This window comes from Anthonomus grandis, chromosome 11 (assembly GCF_022605725.1).
Source record: "Anthonomus grandis grandis chromosome 11, icAntGran1.3, whole genome shotgun sequence".
Taxonomy (NCBI): Eukaryota; Metazoa; Arthropoda; class Insecta; order Coleoptera; family Curculionidae; genus Anthonomus; species Anthonomus grandis.
This window is the reverse complement of record NC_065556.1, coordinates 26,337,789-26,364,444: the sequence shown is the minus strand read 5'-3', so window position 1 is coordinate 26,364,444 and position 26,656 is coordinate 26,337,789. Positions and strand designations below refer to the sequence as shown.

At 33.2% G+C, this 26,656-nt stretch overlaps 1 protein-coding gene across 3 annotated transcripts; it reads right to left on the bottom strand.

The window, feature by feature from the left end:
- Nucleotides 1–145: 145 nt before the first annotated feature.
- Nucleotides 146–26,539, bottom strand: LOC126741964 (protein O-GlcNAcase). Of its 3 annotated transcripts, none has more exons than XM_050448448.1 (17): nt 26,351–26,537; nt 26,172–26,223; nt 25,620–26,116; nt 21,547–21,828; nt 21,293–21,493; nt 14,066–14,205; nt 13,811–14,006; nt 13,525–13,754; nt 13,389–13,465; nt 12,876–13,047; nt 9,051–9,225; nt 8,588–8,641; nt 8,278–8,363; nt 7,968–8,219; nt 7,530–7,670; nt 1,526–1,682; nt 146–1,462 (listed from the first exon to the last, which is right to left on the bottom strand). In XM_050448448.1, exons 1-17 carry the CDS (start codon nt 26,427–26,429, stop codon nt 1,332–1,334), a joined length of 2,922 nt encoding a protein of 973 aa, XP_050304405.1. In that variant the 5' UTR covers nt 26,430–26,537; the 3' UTR covers nt 146–1,331. The 3 variants fall into 3 exon arrangements, with proteins under 3 accessions (XP_050304405.1, XP_050304406.1, XP_050304407.1); XM_050448450.1 differs by lacking the exons at nt 146–1,462; nt 1,526–1,682 and adding exons at nt 3,889–3,917; nt 3,979–4,042 and having other exon boundaries at nt 26,351–26,539; XM_050448449.1 differs by lacking the exon at nt 8,588–8,641.
- Nucleotides 26,540–26,656: the final 117 nt, after the last annotated feature.

The following is a 26,656-nucleotide window of genomic DNA, read 5'->3' as shown; positions in this document are numbered from 1 at the left end:
ACTGCTATATCACTTACTAATAAATTATTCATTATTAACCTCTTAGTTTGTGGATATTCATAAGAAGTTCTTGCATCTAGAACGACTATTCGGAATCTAAGCCATGAGAAGAATGACGTAAATAAATAAAACACTTGTATCAAAATGATTGTAATACTCGTTTATTAAACTTAAACAATAATATCTATTAGAGCTATATATATTTATACAATAATTTAAAAAAAAATCATGAGATTGTGATAAAGATACAAATAAAGAAAATCACAAAATATACGGCGTCTTTATAGTAACGGGATAATAATAAAAAGCTTATTATTACTATTATATAGGGTGTAATGAATGTAACGGTACCCTCCTGTAACTTCAAGGTCAATTTTTGTTTTTTGAACTACAAAAACCTTGAAATGACCTTTAAAGGTTACTTCGATGCAAACATTAAATACATAATTATGTCAATTTAAAATTTTCCTATATATGTAATTTTCTGTTTAAAAATCAAAAATTGACTTTGAAATGACCTTGGGGTCAAGAACAAGGTCACCACTGAATTTGTCAAAAAGTCAAAACAAAACAACTTTTAGGTTATAGGAGGTATCCTTACTTTTCTTACACCCTACATATGTACCTTCCCTACCAGTAATTAAATAAATCGAAATTTTGGCCCTTTTAATTACTTAATATAAATAAATAAAAAAATCTCAGTTGGCCAGGGATAAACTCTTTGACTCGCTCCGGTACGTCACTGGCGGCGGCCATCTTGAATCGTCACCTTGTAGGCGGAGCTTAGTTTTGTCAGCAGAGTCACGTGGCCTAGAGGGGCGTGGCACTACAAGGGTTATTCAAAGAAAAAAAAAATTTGAAGTTTTTCCAGGCAGTTGTAAAATTGCGCTATAGGGGCAATCTCTTGCTTGCAAGAAATTAATCAATTCAATTTTCTTATAACCCAAATAACTTTGTTGGAACAGAGGAACGTATTGACTAACCCTCGTATTACACGAAACACGGTCACGCCCCCGTCTCCCTCCCCTTTATTTGACACACTGGATTCCTAAGCTCCGCCCACAGTATGACGTGTGATGCAAGATGGCCGCCGAAGGTGAAATACGAGGAGATGGCAAAAAGTTGCTAGATTCATGCAAAAATAATGATTAATATTGAGTTGTGTAACAAAAAATAATGCTCGGGCGATATTTCCACGTCACCTCGCTGGTCAAACTTTCCTTCCTTAGGTAATTAATGAATGAATTATAAGTAAGTATAGAAAAAGTGAGAAACTGTTACTTTATATCATTTTAATCAGTCAAATAGTTAATAATCCGGTTGTGCTTAACTTAAAACGTTCTACCCATCACAATTTTGCCCTTAATCGCCTCCTGGGCGTTTTCCACGAGGCCCAGCTTACCGTAGAACGCGTGGGTGTAACTGTCCGTTGCGTTAATCACCACGTGAACCCCAAAGAAACCTTCGAATTAAAAAAAAAAGACAGAGTCAGAAAATGCGTATACTTCGATAACGTTCGCATCACCGTTAGCTCTCAATGCTGCCAATAGACAAGTCACTAATCTCTTGGCCACCGATTGGTCCAAAACCGACGGCAGTAAACTGCAAATCATATTAGACGGATGCGTCGGACTGCTGACGTACAATTCCTCCTTGAAGTTGTGGAAGTGCAATATGCACTCCTAAAATTCAAGTTTTACATTAATATTTATTATATATTGTGTAAAATGTCATCGAAACTATACAGAACAAACTCCTAGATAAGTAAACATCTGTTTGTCCGCGTAAGGAAATTAATATTAACTATTAATTTAGATTCAATAAGAACTAAACCAGATACCACCAATAAAATAGTGTTTAACCCAATTAAGGATACATATAACATTCTTTATAAGAAGAAAATTACTAATTTAGACTACTCCTATTTATTCAAAAAAGTCTAAATTTGTCTATATTACAAAAAAATAAATTGCCTGTATATGCTAAAAGTTTTAATGAATCAGAATATTGTAAAATTTCGGTTGGTGATTTGAAATTGGTTGAAAATTGTTGGAGCCTAATAGCCCTAAATTTTTTTTAAGGTAATTTTGAGTGCCTATTTACATTATTCCTAGTTTGATGTTCTTGATTTAAATCTATTTTAAAATTACTTGATTGGCAAAGCACTAAATTTATCTATCATGTAGTATAATGATTGCAAAATCGAAACCAGACCAGGGTTTCAATGTAGACGAGGAGGTTTCAAGACTTGTGAGCAGAACTAAAGGGAGAAAAAACTTTAGAATTCAACTATTCTGAATGTCTTAAATTTAAAACGTACACACCTTCAACAAGCTAAAAATAATACAAGAAATAATTACATGATCGCATAAAAAAATACAAAATTTCGAATTAAAACAAACAGAACAAAATGTCCACCAAACACAACAAATATAGTAAAACAAAAAAATCTTTCAGTATTATTATAAAGCAAAAAAAGAAACAGAACATTGAAAAAGGGAAAGAAGATCTATACATAAACAAATAAATCCAGTTGTATTAAAAATATGTGTCAATGGCATAAAATTGCATTTTATGCATACAAAATTGTTTTATTGAAGAAAACGATGATCTTTAACTTACATATATTAAAGAGAACAAAAATACACAATTTATGTAAACTGTTCTGAAAAACTATTCCATAAATGTATGAATATAAGGAAACTGTATATTGGATGTCGACGTTACAATATTATATATGAAGATTTTAGTGTGCCACGATATTTTAAATGTCAAGGTTTTTTCACAAAAACGCAATTTAATTAAACAAAGTTTTTTTATGAAGTACCGCCAAAGTGGGTGACTTGAAATCAGAGGGTGAAGTGAAAAAATTTACGCGGTCGGACGGATATTTAAGTTATCACCTAAATGCACGGGAGCACGCTGCATAGGCACTGCCGTGCATTTGACCTTGGTATTATAAGTAATTTTTAATATTAGATGCAAAAAAATAGTTTTTTTGAAGATGTCATCACAGTTTTGAGTCAAAATCATCAAAACTTGTTTCACACTTTTTAAAATTTTTTTAACTTTGGGTTATAAGAGAAATATAAGAAGAAGAAAATTGGCGGACGGCGATATGTGAATTATACAAATGACAAACTAGAAAGTGCTCTAGCCGCAATTAGAGATGGGATGTCCTATTCCGAGGCTTCTCAAACATATAACATTCCTTTGGTGACCCTATGGAGGAAGATTAAGAATAAACACCCGAAAAAGTTTGGGGGACAACCTGTTTTAAGTAAAAGAGAAGAAAATGCTGTTGTAGCAGCTGTTGTTACGGCGGCAGAGTCCATATGAGAAGGAGGATATAAAATTATTAATTAAAAACTACTTGGATCGAGCCGGCAAACAGGTGACCAAGTTTTCTAATAACATGCCTGGAAAAGATTGGTGCACGGACTTTCTTACAAGGCATAAAGATGTATTAAAGGTTCGTTTGGCTGAAAATATAAAAAGATCTAAGGCAGGTGTATCAAGAAAAGTTTTATATAAATATTTTGATAAATTGGAAGTTTCTCTCAAAGACCACAGAATTTAATAAACTATGACGAAACAAATTTTGTTGATGATCCCGGAAGGCCTAAAGTTGTTATACGAAGAACTATGAAGCACGCAGAGAAAGTTTGTGATTCCACCAAGTCTGCCCACTCAGTCATGTTCTCTGTAACAGCGGCTGGACTTTTGTTACCTCAATACGTTGTTTACAAATCTGAAAATTTGTGGTCCACTTGGACTCAAAGTGGCCCTGAAGTCTGGGTGGTTCGAACAAAGTTTGTTCGAGGATTGGTTCTTCAAGATCATTGTTCCTTATTATAGACGTCTAGATGGCCCAAAAGCTATCATTGGGGACAATCTAGCAAGTCATTTGTCAGAGGCTGTAATAAAAAAATGCAAGGAAGAAAATATTAGATTCATTTTCTTACCAGCAAACAGTACCCATTTGACAGAACCCCTTGATATGTCCTGCTTCAGACCAATCAAGATTGCCTGGCGACAGCAGCTAAAAAAATGGAAAATGTCAAATCCAGGTGTGCTACAGAAAGATCTTTTTCCCAGAGTTCTGAACAGCACAATCAAATCGATTGCTCTCACAATTGGTAAAAATATAAAATCTGGATTTGAGGCTACAGGTTTATATCGGCTTAACCGAGAAAAAGTCCTTGTTAAAGTCCTAGACGACAATGAGACTGACGCCAATAATAGTGTTACATCATTAGTTGCAGAGTCAGTTACATCTCTTTTTAAGAAATCCAGATTTAAAGAACCGCGAGTCAAACAAATCAACAGTAAGAAATTGATAGTGGCGCCCGGAAAAAGCGTTACAGATCAAAAGATTTCAAGCTCTTCGGAATCGGAAAAAGAAACTATAATCGAGCCAGAAGAAGATATATTGTCAAATAAAGGATCAGAGGAACTTGAAGATATTGAGCTGCCCTGCTTTGTAAACCCAGTGCAAGAAAAAAAATATATTAACTCGGAAAACTTACAAAAAGTCGAGAAAGCGCAAATCGCTCTAGACAACTTGGTAGAAGGGGACTTCATCTTGGTAGAGTTTACTACACTAAAGAAAAAGCAACAAAGATATCTGGCAAAAGTAATGGAAGTAGACCAAAGATTTATACATTGCTCGTTTCTTAGGCCTTCTGAAAAAATCAAAGATGCCTTTGTTTTTCCCCTTAAGCCAGATATTAGTGACATTACTATGGAGCAGGTGATCAGGAAGTTTGAGCGTCCTGAAGAGTTAAGGAGAAGAGCACTAAAATTTGTTTTTTAAAAACAATGTTAAATAGAATAGTGTTTAAGCTATATTTAGTTTATATTTTTTATACAAAATAATGTTTTATAATTGGTACAACCAAAGAAATTAGTTTTAATTAACTAATTTTGTTTCGATACACCCATTTAGAGCGGGTGACTTTTATTTTAAACGACTTTAAATCCCATTTTTCAAGACACCCGTGTTGCGGGTGACTTAAAATTTTCTGTTTATTTTATTTTTTTTTTGAAAACTAAAAGAAATTTGAAAGTTTTTTTCCGATGTATATATTCCCCAAACTTATGTGCAAGTTTTCCATATTTTTTTGTAAACCAATTTTTTATTCTGTGCCTCGTAGAGGGATGAACATGTCAAAATTGTTATCATGTCACCCGCATTGACGGTACTGTACTGATAAACACTCTGTGAAGCAATGTGCAAAGATTCACAGACGCTGCATAAATTGGATCTGGATATATTAAGCCTTTCAAATCAATGAATGCGCGTAGTGTGAATTTGTGTCTAAAGAAGTTAAGGAAGTTACAAAGACTTATATAAAAAAATGTTGGTCAAATATTAGTGTCTCTCCAAATTATTACATTATTATTCTACGGGAAACATGGTAGCTTGTTAACAATTATTTTAATTTTGATGATTTTAAAATATATTAAAGCGAGGCAAATTTTAACCAAAGCGATGGTATTGATGGTTCTTTTCATAAAATAGTATGATGTATTAAATAAGGTATGCAAAAACAGGTATTACATTGATTCGGTTTCTTATGAATGTGGTTAATATTGAATATTATGTATACTTTCAGGCCTCCCTGGATAGAGCTCTCATATTTGTTTTAGGACTTGAAAAAACCTAAATATTAATTTAATTTCTTCCGATTCTGCTGATTGAAACAATTAGTTAATATCTCATGGATATTGTGCCTTTGTCAAAGACCCTAACTTTGTGTTTACGGGATAGCGAGGATGTCAGTAATAGTGATTTAAATTCTGTTTCGAAGAGTGTCAGAATAATTAAAAATAATAAATATAATTATTTATTAAGCATTCAAGAAGTCATTAATAAAAGAAAAATTGATTTTTATAAAGCAAAAATGTGACAATCTCAATATAATATTAAAAAAATATATAAAATAATGAATGAAGCTACGAACCAAGTTACTAGTGATAGTAATAAAACCGTGGAAGTAATGAGAATACAAACTTTACTAGTAATAAGGATTTCGCAAACTTTTGCAGTAATTATTTTACAAATTTAGGAATTATTATGCTTGAAAATATAAAAAAATCTAGTAGTGATTTTACATTCTTAACACGTCAAATCTTCAATGTTTTAAGGCCCACCTGTAAGAATGAATTAGTTGTTCCACATATTTTCTCTGAAAAACAACTCAAGTCTTGGAATTGATAAAAATAAATCCAGTTTATAAAAGGTTTTCATGCCTATATCATTGGTCCATATAGAAAATTTCATTTTTAGAACAGGTAATTTTAAAACCTCTATAATATCACTCATTGGTGATAACAAACATTGACATAAATAACAAACTATCAGTGTTATCAATAATTTTGCCAACGCGTTTGAGAAATGTTTACAGGACAGATTAATCAATTTTTTGCAAGCAAATAATTTATTACCCCAAAAAACAGTTTGGATTTGTTGGAGGGCTTAGTACATTTAATGCTACCAGAAAATTTAGATAAATTTGAAGTAGTCCATACTTGCAGTGGAGTTAATATGTCAATGGCTAACTTAAAATGTTTCGGTCATCCTCCACTAAATTTATTTAAAAATTATTAATCCTACATGTTTCGGACATATAACATGTCCATAATCAGGGATACAAATTGAGGGTTTTTTTTAGTTGTTTTGACCTTGCCAAAGATACTATAGCTTTTATATGTATTGACGAAAACCCTCAATTTGTATCCCTGATGATGGGCATGTTATATGTCCGAAACATGTAGGATTAATAATTTTTAAATAAATTTAGTGGAGGATGACCGTAGCATTTTTAGTTACCCATTGAGTTAGATAAATGTTTGACTTAGCAAAGGCTTTTGACATTATGCCCCATGACACCCTGTTAAATGTTGAGTTAGGGATTCGATGTTGCAGGCCTTTAAGAACTATTTGGAGGATAGAAAACAAGTTTTAAATAATGAATTCCTTAGGGATCACTTACTAAGCCCATACTTTTAATAAAATATTATAACCAGATGACACAGTGGCCACATTATCCGGAACCTCGTGGCAAGGAACAAAACAAACAGCAGAAGATGGATTTAGGGAAGATAAAAATACATGACGCATCTGTCCATGGCCCACATTTTAATAATATTAAACTGCATTACAGATTAAAGATGTTCCATTTGTCAAGTATCATCTTCATATCACAAAATTATTAACTAATATTCGTAAACTCATTTATCGCTTTTATATATTGAGAAATATTTTAAATACAAAACTACTATTAACTACTATACTTGGGGATGTTGAATATTATTGTGCGGAGAACCAGGTGCAAAAGGTAAATAATTTATTACGGTGCATTATTCCCCTTTTAACTGATAATTCACTTTCTTACACGCAAGCACATATTTTAGACCACTATAAAAGTCTCTTGCTACTACCTTAAAACTCGAAAATTCCGGAACAGTTTTAACTTATCTGCTAACTTTGAATGCTACATCTATATTCAAAGTAAATAACGAACCTGCACAGCCTTATTGGCCTCCTGAGCCAGATGCTCGGGATATTTCTCGCACATTTCCGGTATCCAGGCAAGTTCCTGCTTTATCCTGAATTTTTTGTAGTCCGGGGCACCGCAGATGTAACCTACTATACCAGTGTCATCCTAAAAAATATTCAATTTTTAGTGATTTTCACGAAATTCCATTTTTATCGCAAGATGTAAGTTTTTTGGATTTTGTAGTAGTAATGAATAGAAAAAATAAATTTAAATCCTATTAAAATCCTAAATTAACAAATACAGAGCCGTATAATTTTTGAAGGAGATCGGAATTCAAAGAAACTCATGATGAACGAATAAAAGTGAGTAAAAGAATCAAAAAGCTTTAAAGACGCTTTAATAAACTCATAGTCCTTTTGCAAAGGACTATGAGTAAAAGCAAAAACCCTTGCCGCTGCTTACCTCAACAACGAAACAAAACTCGGGATGTAAAGTTAAATATGGTCCGACAATTCGGTCCGCATGAACAGATTTTAGTTCCGCAGAGAGTGGATGAGGGTCCTCAAGACCGTCCTTACACGTTCTGGTGCACACGTTATAAACCGAGTCTTCGTCGGCGGGTGTGTAAGGTCTTATGGTGTACACGCGGCTGGTTGGCACATCTGGGACTTTATACACGAACAAATCGTTACCAGAATCAACTGGTATTAAGCGCTTTAAAAATAAAATCACCTTTGAGGTTATTGGGACTATAGGAGAGCTAAAAACTAACCTGTAAATCAGCTGTTAGTCCTCCCCGAAACACCCAAGGCTCTTGGTCGCCGGACATGAAAGCCTCTTTCCAACCTTTGGAAAACCCTAAGGGAACCATCAAAAATCGTTTATTTTCAATAAAATGAGACGGTTTTGTCGTTTGATTTACGCTTAAGCCGATGCGAATTTACGCCAAAAAAAGAACGTGCACTTACCTGCGTTTCATAAATAAATAAATTATTTTAAATTAATTTACGCACAATAGCAATCGCATTTATTACGTTTTAAAGCAAAGTACGGTGAGCATATACTAAATGGATGATGCGTACATGTGTAGGTCCCCTGGGTGTACGACGGCATCGACGCTGGAAACTGGCCGTTCGCTTTCGGGAAAATAAAGATAAAGAACTTAATAAAGAGCTTTTTTTGACGCTTAAATAACTAGGAGAGAGTTAGGTTTAAAGTCGCTTTGCATGAAAAGTATTGTAGAGGGATCGCATTTTCAACACGAAGGAGTTTGTGAGTGAAAAACTTTTGCCTTAACGTCATTTGAAAGTACGAGCCCAAAAGGGCAGTTGCTTGCTTTGTGCTATTTTTTCATTTGGTTAAAGAGTTTTACGCCAAAAGCAGAATAGGAAAAAACGAGATGTAATATAGGACAATCCTCTGGAAGACCAAACTGGAAAAAAAATTACGCCAGTAAACGAAAAAATAGCTCAAAACAATATTCAGATGTTCAAGCAATTGCCCTTAAAAATAATAAATTGTTTTCTCTTTTTAGCTATTGCTTACCTAACCATTTTATGTAGGAATTCAGTAAGGATATCACCCCCCGGATGTCCCAAATATAAGAGTACAAATCATAGAGCATTTCCCTATTGTTGCACGCGGACAAATGTTGGAATAGTCGATTCACTGCTAGGGACATTTCGTTCATTTTTTCAGCGCGGGAGAACCATTCTTGAACCTGGAAAAAAAAGAGACAATTTTTCCAGGTGGTGGTTTTAATAAGGATTTTCCTGTAAGATATAAATTATTTAATAGTTTCTCATGTACAAATCGATTTTTCTTAACCTTGTATCTCTGCAGGCCAAAGGATAACATTAAATTGGACAGTTGTTTTGAGAAACCATCACGGACCTCGAAATGTGCATTAAAATCGCCTGTAATTATTGTTATTAGAGAAAGATTGAGCTTCCACAAAACAACCCCAACAATAATCAGAAAGCCATTAAAATCAACTGTGAAAAGTAATTAGCTGGGTAGAAGACTGATCCAACAGCACCCTCGAGAAGTATGTCTTGGAGAAAACGAGTGTATGTTTCCCCATTCAATCTCTCTAGTAAAAAATGTGGGTCAATAAGGTGGTCTCCAATGATTCCAACCCATACATTTATAAAAAATTGTTATTGGTGATGAGCTTCAACTATGGCGTGGAGATTTTCATCTGCCCAAATGTGGTTATTATGGTAGTTAATGATTGCCTCTCTGGAAAAAATTAGCAACAGATTCTGGCTTAAAAACTGAAGGTTTTGCTCAAAGACGTCTAACACCCGACGAGAAAATTCAAGACGCCTAGGAAAATCTCGTGGTAATAGAGCCTGGACTCGTTGTACGTGATATGAATATAATAATTGAACCTTTAAAATAGTACATACGATCATATCGTCGCCTTGCACACATAGGGGTGTACCTGAAATATTTGTATTTTACAGGAAAAGCATTTTAAGATGTTGGCTCAAGAGAAACTCTCGCTGTGAGAAAACGGTTTGGAATTTGCGGCTTAAATTTTGTGCTCATGTGGGCATCTATGATTAGAACAATTTGCTATTATGAAATTTTAGATAAGTTTTCCAGTTTTTCCAAAAATCAAAAAAAGATTGAGATATGCCTTTTTGTGTGCTGTAATCGAATTGTTTTAAAAAAGTTAAGCCCTTTGCAAAATAACAACAACCCATGGTAATCAAACTTTTATTCGAAAAATTAAACATTTATTAAGTTTCAAATTAACCTAGTACTTCAAAAAAATGATAAATGGAAATCCTGGCCTGGCCTTAAAAAAAATCTTATCGCAAAAAAATAAACGTAGGTTCCTTAACGCCCTTAACACTATCAGCCTTATAAGAATAAGTAAACATTTTTGTTAATTTTTTAACTTAAATATATCATAATAAACCAAAAGCACAGATGTAAATAGCTCCTAAACACGTATAGTGCGGAGCTATTTACATCTGTGCCAAAAGTAAAAAACTCTAACAAAAAAACTAAACTGTTTATAACATAAAACGATAAAAATAGGGACTTATTCATGTGGAAGAGATCTGTAAAATGACACATGCTCTTGAGATCGAATTACAGGAGTTTCTCCACTGCACAAAGAAATTAGGTCCTGCTATTTGATTGAAATGGTCTATGTTTGTTCTCTTCAATGTGAGGCTTCTATAATGATCATCACAGTGAGACACTTTAAAAAAAATATTATCTGGACTTTCCTTTTTAACTTTAATTTCAAAGATTTCTATCCAGTCGATTTGGTTTCTGTCATCATCTTGGCGTATGCTTAAAACTCTTAAATCTTTCGACAAGCCTCAAGCTCAAAAAATCGAAGACGAATTTGCCTAATGTTCTTGCTGCTTCTTACAAAATATAGTAACATTATAGCGTATCTAAGATACGCCTTTTTGTCTGCAGTTTTAAAATGACTTGATGAGATACGCCTAAACAGTTTGCGTGCATAACCCAGGCAATAAATTATATTGAGTTACGCCCCTTTGTATGCAAGGCGACGATATGATTGACATGTAGCTGCAGACTTTCAAGTACTGGCGTCAGATTGTTCATCAATTAAATTAAGTACTGCTTCTTCCAATTCCGGTGTTCTAATATCGCGTTGGCGACCACAATCACGCTTTCTTCGTTGAAAAGTTCCAGTTTCTCGTAGTCTATATATATATACTTTAAACCTTACACGAACGTCACTGATACAAATTAAAAAAATTTGTGAGCCTCAGAAAATGCCTTCTGATGCATAGAAAGTGCATACCAAATATTACTAAATCATCTACAGGGGTTTCACAGGTATTGTAAAAAAACATATATTTTTCCTAAATCTTTACCACCCTGTATGTCAAAAGTTACGCCTTTTAGGACATACGTTCAAATTAAGTTTTTTTCTTAAAATTTACCCAAGAATCAGCCCCTGAATTTTTACCAATCGTTCATTCAATAAAACTTCCTAATTTTGTTCTCAATTATAGATATTTTGGATATCATGACAGTATAACAGTGATACTGGATTTGCGCACACTTTATCTACATGAACCTTCATAACTAGATGTAATTTATTTACTGGAAAGTTTAGGATGTCCTCTTCGAGTATAAATTGCAGCAATGATACGCTCGAGAATATGTTCTAAAGACTGGGATTGTTTTGCAAAATATAATAATAAGGCTTTATTTCCAAGAGTCACCCACTTACCGGAAATACAGAAAAAATTGTGTACAATAGGTTTAAGGTTTAAAATTAAATAATACAATATAATATTAAGCTAAAGGAAAAGTTATGGAAGAGGCTTATAAGCTAATAAAAATTTTAGAAAACATACATTTACTCAAAGCAGTACCTACCTACAAAATCTCTAAGAGAAATTCAAGATTTAAGATTATTGATTAAAAAATCCTACTAAAAAAGACATTGAAGCAACAAAGAGGTCCAAGTTGTGGTTACAAAGAGTATTACTAAAAATGTTATTTATTGCTCTATTACACTGAAATGTTCGAGGGTTTCTAGAGTTTAATCTGGGAACAACAAAGTAAATTTGATTTAACAATGAGCTACAGTCGATTTTATAATTAACTAACTTATATAAAGAGACCACGGCCGCTACCACAGGGCGGTCGGCTAAGGCTTTCATGTTAAAACGTGCAAGCATTATATCTGGACATGTTCCTCTTGCTGGATAAACACCATCGGTCTTGTACATTAAATATTTTAAAAATCTACGCTGAATTGACTCAATTTTATCAATATATCCACCTGATATACTGGATGCCATATAATTGAAGCGTACTCAAGCTTGGAGCGAACAAATGAGCAATATAAGAACTGCACCACCCTAACTTCATCAAAATTGCGACAATTTCTAATTATAAAACCCACAGATCTAGATGCTGCTATAACTGTATTATGGATATGATTTTTAAAGTTGAAATTTTGGTCAAAAGTAGCACCCAAATCTTTAATTTTAAGACACCTAGTCAAAGGAAAATTTTGTATTTCATAATTCGGCTGAATAAAATTTTTGTTTCTACAAAGAGTTACTTCTTTGACACATTAAGAAAAAGTCTGTTATTGCGACACCAGTCATATATATTATTTAGATCAGATTGAGGCAGTTGGCAATCAGATATGGTTTCTATTTTTCTATAAATTTTTAGATCGTCTGCAAAATATCATTTAGACATGGCCAAATATAGTACTTTTTGAAATTCATAATAGAATTAATCAAGTTTTGTGGTATATGATTACTTTTTACGTAAAAAATCTAAGAATAAAAGAAAACCGTAATAACGGTTCAAAAAATGTCCCTCAAAGCGAAAATAACACTCTTTTCTCACCTCCGGATTAGATTTATCCTTTTGCTGATTGGCGGCTATGACGATATGCGCGTTCGATTTCAACCAATGGAATTCTTGTAAAAGTTGTAACGCTTGGGAGCCATGCTCGAACGGCAAATAAAATAAATCACAGAGCAGCGCTAAATCTTCGTAAGTCAAATCATTGTCTTTCCTGCAATAAAAAACAAAATTTATCGTAGATTAAGGTAAAATGAAAATCCTACAGTCTCCCTACACTTATTTATTAAACATCATTCAGTTTTTATAATTCCTGACATGTTTCGGACACATCGGTGTCCATCATCAAGTTTAAAATCGATATAAGTTATCCAAACGGACAAGGACTCACACCCTGGTGTATATAACTTAAATGTACCAATTTTAAACTTTTTATCCCCTGATGATGGACCCCGCTGTGTCCGAAACATGTCGGGAATTATAAAAACTAAATGAATCTTAATAAATAAGTAAAGGGGAGACTATAGGATGTTCAATTTACTATTTCAAAAGTACCTGTCAGTCTCAGACGGATTCTCGACAATCATTTGATTGGCATCGCTTGGTTCTATTTGCATCGAACCGCTGGAAGTCTAAAGCGGTTTTAAAAAATTTAAAAAACTCTCGGTAACATTGATGCAAAAGAACTTACGGAAGTTTCACTCATAGCAACGTCCTCGCTAGAGCCAGCGACAATTTTATTTAAATGGGCAGGTGATATGTTAGGGGTACTATTACAGTCCATTGGCTCAGAAGGACTCAGACTGGATTCGTTACTTATACTATGCTCGGTACTCATGACGTTTTCCTCTTTTGTCGTCTCCCTTTGATCGTCTAACATTGTGTCACCGTTGGTGGTGGACTGGGCGCCATTCGGTTTCGCTATAATAAATGAATCGAATGTCGAAGGAGTGTCAGAAGAACTGAAATTTCCGCACCTTTCTCGGGTTTCACTATGGCCCCTTCCAAAATGGTGATACTTTTACTCTTTTCGTCGTCCAAAGTAATAGGGACTGCCACGGGGGCTATCGGGTTCGGTATAGAATCGTTCGTCACCACTTTTGTTTCGGAAACGAGTGAATTCATCACCGGGCCGGGGCCGGGGTTCACTATACTGTCCGATAGTGTAGAAACCTGGTTTTTAAGGTAATTTTTTAGAAACTTGAAGTTTTTTTTTTGGAAAATTTCATTACCGTGCTGCACACCTCGGCTAACGCTTGCAATTGGTTGGAAGAAACTATCGGTTGAGGTGCACCCGATGAGGTTACGGTGGTCGTACCGGCGGTTAAACTCATACAAGTGTTAATCGAAGGGATAATGGGGACAGGCACAACTGGAAATTATTAAATTCATCGTAATCGGTAAACATATTTAAGAAATTGCATATTGCTAACGTCGAAGATGCCGAAATTAAAAAATGTCACACGGAAATCAGCGTAAAAGAAAACCTAACTAAGGCGAGTCTTATACTTATGCCTAGTCTCTAGTCTCTGTCATATTGACTATAATTTTATAAACCTAATAAAAGGAATCTTTCACTATATTATAATATAATGTATAACCCAAAAAGTTGGGTTATACATTATAAACATTTTCTTATTCAAATTCAAATTCATTTATTGCTCTTTTGATTACATAAAGTAATATAAGGTCGTCGGTTTGAGAATAGAACTAAAATTAAAATAGGTTAGAGCAAAGTAAAATAAAAAGTAAAAGACACACTACTTAATACTAACTACACCAACAGACACAGACTTATCAAACTAGGTATATATTTAAGAAAAAACCTGCTAGAAATACGAACAATTAAAACCAATAAACAGACTAAGCTTATCTGAATGAGTTATGTATTCACTCACTGAATAAAAAGGGTGCCGAATAAAAAACCTCTTTGATATTGGCTTGAACTGCCTGTACCCCTCTATCTTCTTAATTTCATCGGGTAATGTATTGTATATTTTAACACCCATATAATAGGGACTCATTTCATACATGAATGTCTTATGTCTAGGCACTGCAAAATCGAATCTATGTCTTGTCTTATTACTGTTAATATTTACATCACAATTTTTTTGAAGAGATGTTAATGTGTGGAGGCAAAACAGCATACTTTGTACAAGTAAAGAGAGTATATTGTCATAATTCCTAATTTTTTAAACAAAGGAGCATAATGCTCTCAAAAAGCAGATTGTGCGTACAATTCTTTTTTGAATAACAAATGTTCTTTTTATTGACTCCGCATGAGATTCCCGAAACATTATGCTATAGGTTATACGTGAATGTATATATATGCAAAACTGAATTATTGATTCCCTACTGACAATGTTGTTGTAAAGTTGTAAATAGCGAAGTTTGCCGACGTTATCTATCTTTACATATTTCAATAACATGGCTTTGCCAATCTAAATTTTTGTGTAAAGTTAGACCTACAAACTTAGTTTCGTCTGATTCATATACAATAATTCCATCGATTACAAGCCATTCGTTTTCTATGTCAGTGTTTTGGAGAATTTCTTCTTTTATATTCAAGTTCTTTGTTGATTTCCTTTGCCACACTGTTGTTTTTGTATCTGTTAGTCTGGTTACTACCAGACTAACTGATTCGAGTATTGTCTGTTCTTAAATAATACGGATTCAATTATTGATCTAGTGTTAACAAATCATCAGATATGTTTCAAGCAAGGGTATCAAAAAGTCCAAGAATTACTGATCACTACATAATTGATATTTTACACTATAATGAATATTCAAGAGACCCAAAAATCTTGTAGAGTAGAGAAATATATATTGATTTTGACAGTTTGAACCACCTACTGGAACAGCGAAATTTTATTTGTACGAGAATTTATTAGTATGATTTTAAATGCATTAGATATTATTGCTCCGTTGAAAACCGTTAAAATTTATCCTACATATAAGGTTGGGTGAAATAATGTTGAAAAATGATGTTGATGTTGAAATGTGGAAGCTGCTGCTAGAGATATGGATAAGTTCTATAAAGAAACACTCCTGAAAAGTCAATATTTATAGAGGAAAAAATTTAGCACTAAAAATAATAAGGGCTAAAAAGAGAAAGTAATATAAAGACAAAATATGTAGAAATATAAAGAACAAATATTAGAGATGACTTTATAAACCAGGATCATAATTTGGACTGTAGATTTTCTTATTTTAATTTAGTTAATAATATAGAACTTCAAGTATTAATTTAGTTAATAATATAGAAATTAGGTGGTAGCAATATAGTAATTAAAATGGATTTCACCAAATTACAGCGTGATGAAATCCGAGAAGTTTATGGAGAATTGGCAAAAAGAAAGGAAAAAGGTGAAGATGTGATAGTTAAATTTACCAATGGGATTACATCAAACTCTAAGAGAATTGTACGAGGTCCAAAAAACGATTAAGTGATTCCTTGGTAACGTATTATTTTAACGCTGGGGGTATGAGATCTAAGCTGAAGCCTTTGAATCAAACAATATCCGCATTCAGTTATGATGTAATTTCGTTGGCTGAAACATGGTTGTTTCCGGACATTTTGTCATCTGAATTGGAGTTTACGGCATATGAAGTATTTAGATGTGATAGAAGTGCCCTAGCAAGTGCTAAGAAGGATGGTGAGGGTGTGTTACTCGCTGTGAGAAAGGAGTTAAAACCGCGACTAATTAAACACTCTTGTCATCGTTAGAGCAAGTTTTTGTTTCTGTACAACTTAATCTTAAGAATATTTTTTTTGGTGTGGTTACCTGCCGCCAAGATCAGATCTTGGCTCAGTACAGTACTTTCTGTGATACAGTACTCCCAACTAGCAATTTAAGTTACGGCTACAACATTGTTTGACTATATTACTTTATTCAAGTAATAAATCGGTAACTGGTACCAAAAAAATATCTTATAAGTTTAAGTAACTGCCAAGTAAAAAATAGTAGTAAGAAATACGTAATATTAACTTAATACTTGACTATATAGTAATTATTACTTTGCAGTAACTCTGATGGTAGCTGATACCGCTTAGCGACCTGACCTAATTACCTTTACAACGTCGTTACTATAAAGTAGAAAATGTTGGTCGGTGGGACGATTAAATGGGAACTTTTAAGTAAGCGCGATTACAAAGTTAAATTTCAAGTTCTTGCGACTACATAGGAACATCAAAATATTACCACGCATTAATACACTTTGAAGTAATATTATCAGTAACAAGACCTAAATAGTTACCCTTATTTCTTCTTTAAAGTAATTTTTTTTTACCACCTTGGCTATTAAAGCAAATTAGCTTTAAGTAATTATTTCTACTATGCAGTAAAATATACTTTGTTTTTGAAGGTGGTAGACAATGGTACAGTGAAAACATCTTGTCGGACTTGCATTGTCTTATTTATTTAATGTAACACGACGTTTCGGTTGGTAAGTATCTCCAACCGTTATCAAGTGTAAACTGACAACGTCAGCAGAAACGTCGTGTTACATTAAATAAATAAGACAAAGCAAGTCCGACAAGATGTTTTCAAAATATACTTTATAGTAGCATTTTTTTGAAATAATTTACTTATTCCTAAGTCATTTTTACTTTGAAGTAACAAAAGAAACTTCTTGGTAACTCTAACAACAATTCGCCATATTTTTTTTAATTATTTGACTCCATTTTGTGAAAAGGTATTGCACGATTTCATGAATTTGCTAAAATCGGAATAATTTTACATTTTATGCAATTTTTATTAAATTATAGACTTCTTATATTCCTAGGAGTAAAGAGGAGTGAAAAAATTATCTACCTTCTTTAAAAAATTAAATTTAAATATTTAGACTTGGTATATTTTTTTGTTAAAAGTCATTATTTTAATGAGGAGTTCTTTATTTTCGTCCTATATTGCCTATGTTTAACAGTAAAATTTGCTTCGTTTACATTTTTCCACTCCGGTAAGCGATATCAGCTATATTAAATAAAATATGAAGTAGATTAACCCCGATACAACGCCATCACTTAGAATAAAGACGGACATATAAAATTATTTGTGTTGACAAAAAAAGAGAATCAGAAAATGTTTGCATAATATTGTCTCAGTAACTTCTTAGTAACTAGCACTGCACAATTGCTACTTTATGACATCCCGAAAACCACTATGGGACCTTAAAAAGAAGTTCCCGGGACGATAGAATTACGTATTTGCTACAGCAAAATCATTCCCAATTTTGGTAAAAAAGTGGTAACAGAACGGTGCCTAAACGGTTCCCGCGACTAGTAACCACAACCTTAAAGTATTCTTTATAGTCGCGATTACGTAGCTGTTGCCAAAAAAGCTGTTGCCAAAATTGCCAAAAGGGCTGGAGATCTTTGAGGCCCATCCGAATTGCTTATTTAGTATTGCAGGAGACTTTAACCTACCAGCTACCAAATATGGAAGGCACATTTCTTGATCTTTGTTTTTCTAATATTAATGGGTCTTCTGGATTGGCGGATGATTTTTTATTGCCGGTGACTGGCTCTCGACACACTCCGTATGAATGTGTCTTTTCAGTACCATATATGTCAAGGTCTCTGAAATATTCAGTAAAGTTTTTTGACTTCAAAAATGCTGATTTTGTATCGTTAAATAATTTCCTTGCATCTATCTTGGTTTGGTCCTTTATTAACAACACTTCTGATATAAATATTTCCCTAAATAAGTTTTATGACCTTTTGTATGAAGGAATCAGCTATTTTGTGCCTATTAAGTCCTATAATACTGATAGCTTTCCTGTATGGTTTTCAAGAGAGTTAAGAAGCTTAGTTTTACGTTAGAGGATTGCTCATAAGAAGTTTAAGGAGTCTCAATTGCAAAGTGATTACTTGGTTTTCTCTGGGATTCGGCAGTCATGCAGTGTGTTGAGCGGTCAGTGTTACCGCGATTATATTTCTCGCACCGAGAATAACCTATTGTTAAATCCTAGGTTATTCTGGAAACATGTAAGCAATGTTAAAAAGTCAAATATTAATCCTAAACATATGTTTCTTAATGATGAAACTAGTGATTAGGGTGGTGATACTGTTAATTTATTTGCCAAATATTTGTCAAACGTATATTCTGATAAAGCATTTCAAATACCTGAATATTACATGACAGGGCTTGTGGATCAATTCGATGTCAAATTTGTAGAGTTATCTTTAGTAGAGGTTTTTGACGAGATTCTTGGCTTACAGAGCAAGACTTCTGCGGGACCGGATGGCATACCCAGCTTGCTACTTCGTGAATGTGTATGTACTCTGTCGAAGCCTATTTGCACTTTATTCAATCTGTCTTTAAAGTCGGGAGTATTTCCTTCTTTTTGGAAGAATTCGTATATTACGCCGATATTTAAGTCTGGTAATACTAGTGATATCAGTAATTATCGGGGAGTTTGTATACAGTCAACCTTGCCTAAACTTTTGGATGCACTTGTAACCAAGCAATTGTCATGGCAATGTAAAGGCCTTATTATTAACAGTCAACATGGTTTTCAAAAAGGTTGTTCCACTGTTACTAACTTAATATGTTAGGAAGATTATTTGTTTAATGCTTTTGGTAAGGGTTCACAAGTTGATGCTGTTTATACGGATTTTTCGAAGGCGTTCGACAGAGTTAATCATGCGCTTCTACTGGCAAAGCTCCAAGCTTTGGGTTTTGGATCAAATGTTATTTGTTGGCTAAGGGACTATCTACTAGGTAGATCGCAATGTATACGGCTTAATAACTTCTTATCTAGCAGCTTTTCTGTGCCATCTGGCCTTCCTCAGGGGTCACATGTGGGTCCGTTGCTTTTTACAATCTTTGTTAATGATATAGGATGATTTGTAAGAAATTGTGAATTTTTATTATTTGCTGATGATTTGAAATTGTTTTTGTCTATTGATTCTAATGTTCAATGTCAATTGTTACAGGATGACTTGCATAATCTCTATGAATGGTGCAACCTTAATGGTTTAGATTTGAATGTTCCGAAGTGTTATTCAATAACTTTTGGAAGAATTCGCAATCTTACATTATTTGATTATAGTATAGGTTCCACTATTTTAAAAAGGGTAACGGAAGTTAGGGATCTCGGAGTAATTTTCGATTCTAAGTTGACAGAAAGCATATAGAAATCTAGGATTTATAACTAGTTGCAGTCAAGACTTCTCATGCTCTGTCTATAAAGTTCTGTACTGTTCGTTAGTCCGTTCTGGTTTGGAGTATGCTAGTCCCGTATGGTCTCCATTTTATAAATCGCATATTGAAAATATTGAGAAAGTCCAAAATAAATTCTTAAGAAATTGTTCTTTTAAACTTAGGTTTCCATTAGCTAATGGTCATACTGATTACAAGTCGGTCATGTCACTTCTCTCCTTGGACTCACTTGAATTAAGGCATGACTGATTGTGATTATCTTTTAAATAGGCTGAATTTTCGGGCGCAAAAATTGACTAGACTGAAAAAACTCTACTATGTAGATTTTGATAGTAGTTCTTATAGACAGCATAATCCTATAACTAGAATGCAACGTTCTTTCGATAGGTATAGTCTTGACTTGCACGTTTCTTTTAGCAGTTTTTGGAGTTCTCTTAAAATAATTAATTAATTAGTGATTCGTTACTTTAACAGGTTTCTTTAAATTAATTTGTAACTTTGATTGATTTATGTCTTACTATTATCTAGCTTAAGTTGTATTATTAGTGTCATTTGTGTTATTTTATTTTTGTAAAATTGGTGAATACCGTTAAATAAATAAAGTAATGTCCGAAGTAATGGCGAATAAAACAAGTCCTATTTAAAAATACGTTCGAAAACATTAAACAAGCACTGCTTAACTGAAAAAATTGTTCTCTTAAAACTGGTAAAATCCCTGAACTACTAAAATTATCAACGGTTAGTTTAATATAAAAATAGGAGAAAATGGATAGAATATGTAACTTAAAGTCACTAAGTCAGTGTGTGTGTAAAATGTGACCGTAAAGCATGTACTGTTTGTAGTCGATTTTTAAGGTCTGATGATTCTCTTAATATGAGAGAAACACCTGTAACCTACTGTTAGAATTAATAAATACTGTTGAGACCGAGACTTTGTGTAGTTCCCTTTAGATTATTGAATCTATTTTGCTGATTTTCATCAAACCTTTGACCTTGTATGGAGTATCTTGAACCAAAAGCTATATTATTACAAAATTTTTTTTCTTTGTAAAGAGTGTAAATTAAATACTGCAATTCAGCATGCTGCAAGCTTTTCTCAACTGAGGCTTAATTTATAAATTAAACATATCTGACAAGGATAAGTAGATTATCTATAAGAAGTTCTACTCCCCTGAAGTCTTATACAAAGCACCACGACTCACATTTGGCTTTACCGGAATATAAATATCTTCAAAAGACTTAAAAGACTTAACTTTAAAAATATCTAAATTTTGAGAGTGTTTTAACGTTTCTTACCGGCAACCGCGGGTTGTGGCTTAGCTATGGGCCCCCACGCGGATTTGTGCTTCGAAAACTCCGGGAGCCACTCTTTGATCGCATTCTTTAACGCCTGCTTCGGATGGTACATGTTGGGTGACAACGTGGCCGGCACGTCCTCGCCCGATAAACCGTCCTCAGTTTCGGTCTCTAATTTAATATCGGCCGACACCGAATCGTCTAAAAACCACTTTTAAAATCAACACAAACCGACAAAAAACGAACAGGCTTACTTAAAGAAAGATCTCTTTGGCCGTCGGCGCTGCACCTGGACCACTGGGCCAGAGTGTGGATGGCCACGAAATTCGCTCCGTATTCGCAGTTTGGGTTCGTTAAAACCCCGCGTAATTTCGGGATTAAGTCTGGAGATCTACCGGAGTAAGGGCCCAAAAATACCCTTTTTTGGTCGTAATCGTTCGCGTGTAAATTGTCCCATATTACCGGGGGTCGTCTTAAGGCTTCTGTGATCTCTTGGATGTTTTCTTTCGAGAGGTTTCTGGATATCACTTTGTTGCCTGCAACAGGATTTTGGTTTGAAAAAAGTCTTGATTATCAATCTTCTTATTAAAATTTAATAGTTTTATCGTTAAGTCTTTCAATTGGCACATATATGGGAGGTTAATGTTGGTTTATCTTATGCTAACTCAGAGTGGATGCATGAGATGGAAAATTTTACTATTTGCTATAAAACTCGAAATAATTCCTTCTTTACAATGTGTATACCATTTAAATAACATTCTATGAATTTTCTACTAAGAAAAACATTTAATAAAAAAGAAAATCAAATAAAATACTGATAGGTTAGGTATTTTAGTTCTATGTTTTAGTTTCAATATTTTAACTGAATGCATTATGTGTATTTTTTATGTATGTATTAAAATGAGAGCCGAAATAAGTAAAAAACTAAATCAATCTTTGTAGTAAATATGTAGTTGCTAACTGGGGCTATATAGTATATAAGCCTGTATAATAGAGTTAGCTTTTAGTTTACTATATGACCGTTGTAGATGCACCGAAATAGATAGAGACCTACCGAATGACCTCAAATGCCGTTGACTCAATTATTAATTTTCCATTGTAAAAGCATATCGGATGAAGTCTATCCTAATAAACCGATTAATTTTTAATTTCGTAAAAAAATATTTTCCTGCATATGATATATATTAAAAATTACAAGCCTTACACAGGCAAGCATAAAAAATCCTATTATGTTATACATATTACACTTATCACAAAAATTCTTAATTTAGTTGCCGTGGAGTGAAAGTTAATTAGGAGAATATTAAAATTTGGTCCTTACCATATTAATTACCTAGAAGATGAATAAAATGTGAGGTTTACTACATCATAAGAGATAAAATTCCTTCTCCATAATTCCCTTCATCTTGAAATAGATGCTGAGTAATTAGCATATTAATTACTCAATAAAAATCGTCATTTATGATCATTTAATTTCCAACAATTAGGTATATCATTACATAATAATAATAATGATATACATAATATACAGTATCTGATATACAGCATGGCCCATCGGAAACGTACTGCAAAGCATTATAGAGTGAAAAGGAACTTTCAGATCAGTTTTTGGATTCTTCGTTGAACCTACTGTGGTATTTCAAAACGTTCTAAAACAGTGGATCGATTTTTAAAAATTAAGCAACAATGTACAAGGAATTTAAACGTATAGCGTTTTTTTTTACGAATTTACGAAACGTATATAACCCTTTGACACCCGTTCAAATGACAAAAATATTGGGGAATGGCATGCCCTCTTCGAAGGTTGAAATTTTAGCTATTTTCTTATTAAAACTCGTCCTCCTCAGAGACAAACCTAATCTGTTTTTCCATCCTGATGAAAAGTTCTTTCCCACCCTTTCACACCTATATCAGATATGGTACAGGGTGTCCCAGATAAAATTATATATATGAGGATTTCGTAAACGGTAAGAGATATCCTATCAGACGCGATATTAAGATCCACGATATCTACAGAGATTTTTAAAATATCGGGCTAAATCTAAAAATAGCAAACCTGCAATATCGTCGCCATCTTGAATCCGATTTTAATAAAATTTGGTAACTTTGGGTTATCTACTTTTTCTAGGCATTTTAGATTTTTTGCAACCATCTGTATTATATGCTTGTATTTTTTTTTAAGCTAATTATGTTACTTTTTATTTTTGTAGGTAACTATTTCTTCTTCTTATCATACCTCAATGACTAAACTAAATTGTATAATTTTGTACAATTCTTGTATTTTTTGCGGAATAAAGTTCATTCATTCATTCACTCGCCTATTTATTTAATAACAATTATAAGTGATAACTAAGGCATGCAGGTGTAAATTTTACACCAATGTATCACAACAACTTAAATTCATAATAATGATTAGGCAAAATCTTCATACAGTTTCTAGAAGAGAATTTTCTATATAGACTTGTAAGAGGTTATACATGTCATTGGTTGTTTCGTTGCTGGAATATGGCTCAGTGATATGGTCGCCCTTTTACATGAATAATTGCTTGTCCTTGGAAAGAGTTCAGAACAAATTTATTAGGTTTTGTCTCTATAAACTTCGAATAAGAATTCCGGATGATCATGTTTATGATATTGTTTTAGAAATGCTTGATATGAAGACATTGAGACAAAGACGGATATATGCAGATTTGATTTTTTTGTATAAATTATTGAATGGTCAGATAATTTGTCCAGAACTTCTGATGACAATACAATTTAATATTCCATCTAGAAATTTAAGGCAGTATCGTGTCTTTTCATTACCATTTCATAGCGCCAATTATGCTTTACATGCTCCTATTGAAAGTACTCTAAGAATTGTCAATACTAGGGAGGTTGAAATTGTGGGCATTTCCTTATCTAGATTTAAGAGTCAAATAAAAGAAATTGTTTAATTTTTTTTTTAGTGCAATACTGAATATTATACTTTAGTAGGATATGTTTTTAGTATTTTTAGAATTCTGTTATATTGATTTAAGTTATAAAACTATTTTCGGTATTTTACATTTAAAAGTAGGCTTTATTACTGCTTAATAGTTAGTATTTTACTGTTAAGCATGGTTAGGTTCAATTGATTTTGTATTTAATTTACTGTTGATCCCGTAAAAATAAAATAAAAAATAAAAAAAAATAAAAATAAATTGTAAATTAATTCTAGATTTAATTACTAAATGTGTTAGGGTATACTGATTCCTTAAAAAATAAAAAAATTACTAAGTTTTACTAGCAATAAGCATATTTATGATTATCTGAAAGGGGATTTCTATCTTTCGTATAATTTATTAGAGGATGTCAACTGGCCAGATCTAAGGACTTGATGATGTTAATACTTGTTATAAAATCCAAACATTCCAAACTATTTAATATCTCTTCAAAAGTTTTTTTTCTAAATATTGCTAACACATTTGCTACATACTTTGGGTCAGTTTTCCAGAAGTCTGAGGAGTCTAATTTTAAGGAATGCTCTTAGAACTTCGTGTTTTCTTTTATATCTGATGGCCACATTAAAGTAAACATTAAAAAATTAGATTCACTAGTAATGATCACATACCTCTCAATATTTATAAAGGATGTTCAGATATTTTGTGTGCATACACTAAAAACAATTCTTAACCAGTGTTTGAAAACCAATGCATTTCCTGAAATATTGAAGTATGCGACTGTCATTCCAATTATTATATAATTGATCATTAGTATTCTAAATGCTCTTGCAAAAAGTTTTGAAAACATTATATACCAAGATATCTTCAACACCTTTATAAATAAGTTTCAGCAACCTGGTTTTTCTGCCACTACTTAAGTCTTAATCTTCTGACAAAGGCAATAGCCAAGCCTATTGATAATAAGGAACAGTTGGATGTGTTCATTGCAAAAAGGCTTTTGATAAAATTAACCTGATCCTAAATTAGGTTATTTCAGTTTTTCACTACAGGCATGTAAACTTATAAGATCCTATCAAAACTATAGGGTATTGCAAAACAGTAACCTTGGTCCATTACAGTTTGTAATTTTTATTAAAAACCTAACAAACTCTGTACAACATTGTGTGATTAAGTTTTATTGTCTAACAGGAAACAAATCCTAATAATAAGATGTAGAAAAATAAAATATACAAAGTTTAATTACATAATTGAAAATTTGTCATTGAGAAAAAGGAATGAACGGTGTGTATAAGTTACTTCTCTTTCTATTTTATGCCAGTGAGCACTCTTCACATATAATTAGATTTCCAATATATTGGTAACAGTTTACAAAAAAAAAAAATATTAATCAAGGATGTACTTACCCGTCCACATAATATCAATTTCTTGAGCCAACTTGGACCCCAAAGTATTCAAATACTCTGAATTAGTAACATTTGGCACAGCCCTAGTCGAACAATATTGAGTGGGACATACCAAGAATTTTGGTTGTCCTAGATGCTGGTAAACCTCATTTGTTATAGATACTTGAGCCTGTGCAAAAGACTGAAACACTTCCTTGTCAGCTTCAGACATCTCTGGCTCTATATCATCAAATAATAATGCGAATGCTATACAGCCAAACTGGGAAACTTGCTCTAGTTTCCTTTTAAGGGTTGTAATTTCTTTTTGGCTTGAATAAGTGATGTCTAAACCGGGTGATAGGGCGTAATAGAAAATTATGTTTTGGTCTTTGGCTGCTTGGATGAGTCCCGTGAGGTGTTCGGCTTCTTCTACTGTGTAGAGCTCTCGCCAGTAGGCCCGGTGCTTGTAGTCATCTTTTGGGGCATAAACGTAGGAGTCCATACCCCATTTTTTCATTCTGGAATTGCAAATGTAATTTTACAGGTTGTAGTGAGGTGATTTATGTGGCTTACTTTTGAAAAAGGTCCTTTCTTTGCTCAGTGGTCCATGGCCGACCATAGAAGCCTAAAGGAGATGAAATGAAATGGATACAATGTATTGCGTTACTATTTTATATTATATGCCTGCGGTACCATAGTTTTCAGATATTTACATAAGAAATTTGGGCTTTCATGGGTACTTTTCCACTCACCTTCCACAACACCGCATATAAAGTTACCATTTTTGGTATTCAGGTTGTCCGAGGTTGGAACGCCACTTTCCTCTGCCATAACCGATTAAAATTCACTAAAATTTGCAATAATTAAATTTCCAAAAAAGACTTACTTTTTTTTGGAAACGTCTACTTATAAAAATATTTTGATTAATTCCGAAATGTCAACTAGAAATGACAGCCGTCAATTTCAACTTGACAATTAACAAGTTTTTTTCGACAAGCAGTAATCTCTAAGAATCCAACGTTGTCAAGATTGCTAAAAGTCGTTCATTAATTAAATAT

Excerpts from the sequence above, each read along its gene's own strand:
- LOC126741964 (XM_050448448.1), bottom strand. The coding sequence starts at position 26,429 with ATGGCAGAGGAAAGTGGCGTTCCAACCTCGGACAACCTGAATACCAAA. Across the intron at positions 14,206-21,292 it reads GCCACAACCCGCGGTTGCCG|TTGTGCCTGTCCCCATTATC; the intron begins GTAAGAAACGTT and ends AATAATTTCCAG. Across the intron at positions 7,671-7,967 it reads AGTTTTGTTTCGTTGTTGAG|GATGACACTGGTATAGTAGG; the intron begins GTAAGCAGCGGC and ends AATATTTTTTAG.